General features: G+C 32.5%; 1 protein-coding gene across 4 annotated transcripts in view; it reads left to right on the forward strand.

Moving 5' to 3' along the window:
* LOC106458622 (protein SGT1 homolog) overlaps positions 1–5883 on the forward strand; it is a 30418-nt gene extending 24535 nt beyond the window's left edge. For 2 of the 4 annotated variants that reach the window (XM_013918149.2, XM_013918171.2), the window contains exon 7: positions 1136–4723. In XM_013918149.2, the coding sequence (XP_013773603.1) occupies positions 1136–1240 (105 nt within the window). In that variant the 3' untranslated portion in view covers positions 1241–4723. Of the gene's footprint in view, positions 1–1135; positions 4724–5459 lie in introns of those variants that run through there. The other 2 variants (XM_022385090.1, XM_022385095.1) reach the window with 2 other exon arrangements.
* Positions 5884–6871: the final 988 nt, after the last annotated feature.

A 6871-nucleotide genomic window follows, 5' to 3' on the forward strand; every position in this document is an offset into this window, starting at 1 on the left:
GTATGATAGATAGATAGATAGGCTAGATGTAGAAAAAAAAGGCATGAGAAAAACATTGCCTTACAAACCTCAAGACTTAATAAAAGAATTACATATTTTACATATGAAAGCATTGTAATGTTTACTGATAAACTGCCAAATTTTGTTAACATTCGCTTACTAATTTAAAAGTTACAGCATGAAAACTATAACAAGCACAAAAAGGTTAGTCCCAGGGACTGAGCCCGGGTTGAAAGAGTTAATTGGGATTTATAAATCTTCACTATACATAGTGTTTCTTGCACTTTTTGTCAAAGGTTGTGATTTTTAATTTTAAAGAAAAAAAGTACAGAGCTGTGCAAAATCCAACTGCCTTTAATGTGGAGAGTTCTTGATCAAATTACAATCCTCTCACATTTTTCAGTTAGTTAGAGTCATGGACTTTTGTGATAGACCCCCCTAGTGACCAATTTATACTTAAGTCTCTTTTCTTCAAATTTCTTTTGAGGACTCTTTTCCTTCCTGAATTTTCTGTTAATTCAAAATTTTATATTTCTCTCTTGACTTGTGTTTGATTGTTACTACACATTTGCTTTGTGATCACTATGTTTTCACCCCTCACCCAAGATTGGCCTTGAGTTAGAGATTGCACCTTGCTCTCTATCTAGAGTTACAGTACTGTATTTGAAAACACATTTGTTAGAGTCATAATAGTATTAAAGTAATTGATATCCTTTAGGTATACCTTAATTTTTTTTTCTTTCATACAGTCATTTCTTAAAAGAATGGCCTCGACATTTATCTTGGCTAACGTGTATCATATTGAGCTTATCATTAGAGGTAGAAGTTAAGGTTTACAAATCTCATAGTATCAACCCGTGGGAAAAGTGTGAATAAAAAGCTTGCTTCTGTAATTATGTTCATCATTCTGGGTTGTTTTCCGAGGTGTTGAACTTATTAACTTCATTTTTCTTCTAGGTGGATTCTGTAGAACTGACCCATGTTTATTATTTCAGCTTGTTCCTTGGATGATATACTAAACAAATCTATTTTAAGTTTTACAATTTGGAATCTGAGAGAAATCTGAGTAACTGTATTCATTATCTAGCTAGAATGTATGGTAGTGAAGTGAAAAATTGTATTTTTCTTGTTCTAGATGGAGTCTGGGGGTACTGTACTAAGCACCAATTGGCAGGAAGTAGGCTCTAAACATGTTGAAGTCAAACCACCAGATGGCATGGAGTGGAAGAAATGGGAATGATTTCATGTGGGTCACTCAGTTTTTGTGTTGGAGTGTATGTTGGATGAAGTGTGTGTATTACGCTTGTTTATAAATTACTGACATGAACTTGACAGTCTGTGAAGTAGACAATGTTAATCTTTTCTGAAGCATAAACATATTATGAATTCTTACATATTATGTATTAATATTATGTATGGGAGTGGTCTGTTACAAATGCATTTGTGTGGCTATTTTTTACTTTCTTAAAATAACATATAGAGATATAAGACAGCAAAGGTGCAACATCTATACATCCATAAAATATCATTATTATGTAATATGTTTCTAAATTTTTCTGTTTATTGTGGATTTATAGTTTTTTTTAAATAACAGTTCCGTCCAGTTCAATTATAGTGCCTGCGGCATGGAAAATCTTAGAACAATCAAGTATTTCTTTGGTTATTTACTCTATATCGCGGTCAAATACATTTATTTCTCAGTTGTTAACTTGCAATATTGTAAAGTTTAGCAAAACTTTATGTAAATTTTCATCAATGATACAAGTTTTCAGATGTATGTGGTCTTAATTTTTAAGGCTAAAATATTAATTTTCTGATGCTTTCATAAAAAATTTACCATCTATTCCACTGGTTTTATTTTTTCTTTATGCATCACTTATGCAGTTAACTTATCATACATTTTGTAGTCTGCAATGTTCAACTTATAATTTTAGGTTTAAAGCAATCGAAGAAAAACTTGTATTAGTTTTAAGCCATAGTAACTTGATGAATAAGGTTTTTTTACTCTAAGGGATTTCGCACATTTGGAAGAGCCAATAATCGCAAGGTGTTCTATCAGCTTGGTACTATCACAGTTTAATATTTGTTTCAAATTATATACCCATTATACCCAAATTATATGTGACAGTTTCACTGCAGGTATTTTGTTTTTAAATCAAAAGGAAGATTTTATTCTAAATTGAGGCATATAAATTGTTTGTAGATCCATTTCTTTTTAACCAGTTTTTCAATTTCTTTTTGAGATTTTTAGTAAAACCACCAAGAAATAGCAATACTATTATCAGTGACTGTTTGGGAACATCAAGTACAGAAACAACAGGAGTGGAGAATTTCTTTAAATGTTTCTTATTAATAAAGTTAATAAATCGTATATGATACCCATTGTCTTTGTAATACAGTTTTAATTCTGTGCATCTCTTATTGGTATTTTAAATGCTTTATGAATGAATAAAGGATTAATTTAAAAAGAACATTTTTCTTAAGCTGTCAAACTGGTCAGGAACAAAACTTGAAAAGAAAGTATGCAACCTGCTAAACGTTTTTTATGATAAAAATTAACATTCATATTTATTCTTCCACCCTGCATGAATTCTTTGCAACGATTGGTTGAGAATGCATCATGTGGTATAAACATTTTAAATGTTACTTTGAAAAGCTGGTCAGTAAATCTCATCACTGTTGCTCAGTTGTTAAGGCTGTTGCCATGCGTTCTTGATGTTGCAACAGAACTTGTCATATGATAATTTTTTGCAGCATATTGAAAACATGCTGATTCATTTTGGCCTAATGACAAACAATTTACTCAAACCCATAAAATGACTGAGGGCATATGACCATACGATTACTGTTACTCACAGATGAAGAGCTGTGGGGTTTTGTAGGCATCAGAACTTTGCAGACAATTTTTTGCAGCACAGTGGAAACATGCTTATTCATCTATCGTCATTTACAAACAGCTGGAAACATACCTTCAATATCAAGTAAGGGAAGGATAACATTACTTCTTCTTTTACAGTAAACAGTAAGCTTTTTGCATTGCTTATTAAGATATTCTAAGAATTTTTGAGCATGACTTTTATCATTCAACGTGATAAAAGTATCACTAACATATCTTTTATACAATATAGGTTCAAATTCACCAGGACATTTTCCCAACCATTCTTGTTCTTTAACACATAGAAAAAAATTGGCTGAGGTAGGGCATAATATTAGAGTCATAGCCAGACCACCAGCCTGGTTGTAAATTACATTATTAAACCCAAATTGTGACTGTTTGGTGGCAGATTCTAGTAATTTATAAAAGAGAAATCTTGTTAAACCCTTTAACCGTTTCTTTTTTCTTTGAAAGTCAAGTAACTAGCTGATTTTAATACTTCCTCCAATGTTATATAAGTATACAAAGAAATTATATCAAAATTGTTGCAGTAGTTATTTTTTACAAAATCGTTCAGAAAAGTTATTAACAAACCTTCTGATTTGCCATTATAAGTGGTTACATTAGAAATTTGCAAGTTTGTATCCCCATCACAGAACATGCTCATTCTTTCAGCCGCAGGGCGTTATAATGTTACTGTCAATCCCACTATTCATTGGTAAAAGAGTAGCCCAAGTGTTGGCAGTGGGTGGTGTTGACTAGCTGCCTTCCCCTTGTCTATCACTTCTAAATTAGGGATGGCTAGCACAGATAGCCCTCGAGTAGTTTGTGCAAAAATTAAACCCAATATTAGAAACAATAGGTTTAATTGGAACTTCAGCTTTATGAACTTTAGGTCACATTATTATGTTATACACATTAGCATCGATAAAAGCATTTCTTGTTTTAAGTTGTAAGAAATATTTCTGCAGATCATGTTATCTTTTCATTTAGATCTTTACTTAACAAATTTACTGTTGTTATTCAGAATGTCAAGAAGTTTTGATACAATAATTTTATATAACATCAATTCCATACCCTTATCTGTTTTTTTTTTTCATTACAATATCCTGTAACCTCTGTACACATTTCATGAAAATGAATATTATTAAGCAAAAAAAAAAAATATTTGGGTACTATGGAGTAATTTAAACCTTTTAGCTAACACTTTTTTCTCAAATACGTGAAGCTGATAATCGGAAAGATTGTGTTACTTTTCCTGGTTCATCTTTAAAAGGATTTCACCTTGGGATTTTGCAGATTTAACACAGTTCATAGAAAGTTAAAATATTCGTTTGATATTTAAAACACATCGATAATATGGAACAAACATAGTAAAAATAATCAAACAATAATACTGTTATTATAAGTCAGAATTTTACTCAGTTCCAGCAGTTAGTGTTTGCAAAGTATCTTGGTTAGACCTCATGTCAATCAGACATTTTTACTGACCAGATGGTTACAATTAAATATAATTTTTTCTCAATTGCACAGTAACATGAAAAAGAATGGTATTTACTGTTATCTTATTAAGAAAGGTTTTTTCTGATAACTGTTTCTTATCTTAAAATCATCTTCAAATATGTCTGTGCTTCTTAGAGAAAGGATAAATGTTTCCAGGACTTTAATGTAAGTAGGATTTCTTTTTAATCTTATCACAATCAAAAGTACAAGTTAATAAGAACAAGACAAGGCTTCAAGATTTAGTCGTGGAGTAATTATTATGCTCAATAATTAGTAGATTTGTTTGATAATATCATACATAATGCGTATGTTTGTTTTTTCAATAAAGGACTTTACTATGTGCAAGTGTTGTAGTTTTGTTTCATTTTTGGTATAGGCAAATCATGTTAAAAAAAATAAACTCAAGACTTGTATGTAAAATAAATGAGGTTTTATTACTATATCTACTTATGTTTTGAAACTAAGTATTTTCATTATTGGAGTGTTCTGAGTATTTGAAGACTATTTACTGATTTCTTGATTGAATAATTGTAAAATTAAGCTCACTCACAGGAGCAACAGTTGGACCTTCTCCTCGAACAAAAGCAAAGATTTTTTTAATTGCAGATTATAAGAAAATGGCCTTGAACTAAGAGTGGGAATTTCTGGTTGTGAACCTAATAAGATCATTCAGATTGAAGATAAGCATGGTATGACTAATACTGAAGGTACACATGATGAATAATTCAGCACAGAAAGAACTTTCTACTTCTAGCTATAATCAGTATACATTCTAGGAAACCATTGCTGGGGGGGGGGGTAATAAAAGCCCAAAGTATTGCCAGTTATTGTTTCTTTTTTTTGTTCCTTTTAGTTCAGTATTTGTTTTTAGGTATGAGACAAGATCATACTCGTAGTTCGATATACTGAACAAAATTGCCATGTGCTATTATACTATGTCTTCCAATAGCATATTTGCAATATAGAGCATAAACGCCTTCATATTGTAGGGTGATCCAATGAGAGATACCCCACCAATTTGTTATGGGAAGAATATCATACAATGAATATTTTGATTAACAATATTTCATTTTGTTTTTAGGTGAATTACTGATGATGGTTCCCTATCTAACACTGGAGGAAAAGAGAAATTGGTGGCTTGGATGGAAGTTTGATTCAGTTGCCTACATGCAGCATTTGTTTCAAGAAACATTTGGATGTTCTTTCCCCCCCAGTGCAAAACAATTTAGAAATTAAACAAGAAGTCGGTGAAATTGGGTCTGGTCAAACAGCATCCGGGAAGGCTGAATATCTTGCAGGCTCAAATAATATGTGCTACGGGTGCAGGATGCCTTGCGGAATAGCCCCTAGAAGTCCATCAGAAGAACAAGTCTGGAATTTAAATTATCTCATTTAACTGTATCCCAGGTTTTGCATGATGATCTGAACATGAGAGCTTAACATATTCAGGATCTTCATCAAATTAAAGACACAAATTTCCCTAAACAAGTGCAAGCATCACAAAAGATGATTACCGCATGTTAAGGTTTGAAGAGACGAAATCACTGCTGTCCTTTTTAGATGAGGCAATATTTTAACTATCTAGCCATGTCAACAAACATAACTATGATGTGGGGATACAGCAATCAGTTCCTGAGCAGGAGTATTCATGTGAATACCCCAGACTTAAGGTGCAGTGCATATTGTCTGCTGAACTGAAAGTGGGGCCATTCTTCTTCCCAAACAATATTGTAAATAGTGAGGATTGCCCGACACTATTGCAGGAGTTCTTTATTCCAAGTATACATCAACTTTTGATACTTCTCCATGAGGTTAGCTTCCAGAAGGACAGAACAGCCATACACACTGGTCAGTGACAGTCCATGAATGGTTAACTGACACATCTGCATGCTGGATAGACAGTGATGGCCCAGTGAAGTGACCCCCCTTGTTTACCAGATTTAACCCTACTTGATTTTATCCTGAGAGGTTATATTAAGGACAGAGTGTGCTAAAAGTCTATGAAGTCATACACAGAATTATCTAGTGATGCAGGCAGACTACCCCCCCCCCCCTAAGATCTTGGGGAGAGTGTACTATGAGACATTTACCAGATTTGAGAAGTACAGTGAAGTTGCTGGAAAATACACGGAAGCTTAAAACTGACATTATTACAAGCCACTTATTCTATTTCAGTGATGTACGTTTGTGTTGTTCATACATTATATTCTTACCTTAAGAAATCAGTGGAGTATCTATCATTGGATCACCCTGTACACATACAATATCATAGATGCTTGAAGAGATAACAAATGATACTGCTATTCATTCTCTTTTATTTTTTCATTTTTACTTTTTGGCTGAATATGTAAGATGAAGACTTGATATGGCTGGAATAATTCCTTTTTTCTGAAAAAACAACCTATATCTACATACACACTTGCTTTTGTTCTTTCAATTAGTATTCAAGGGAGAATAACTTACCCATCGTAGATATGTTATAATTAATTAATT

Source organism: Limulus polyphemus, unplaced genomic scaffold, assembly GCF_000517525.1.
Source record: "Limulus polyphemus unplaced genomic scaffold, Limulus_polyphemus-2.1.2 Scaffold23, whole genome shotgun sequence".
NCBI lineage: Eukaryota > Metazoa > Arthropoda > Merostomata > Xiphosura > Limulidae > Limulus > Limulus polyphemus.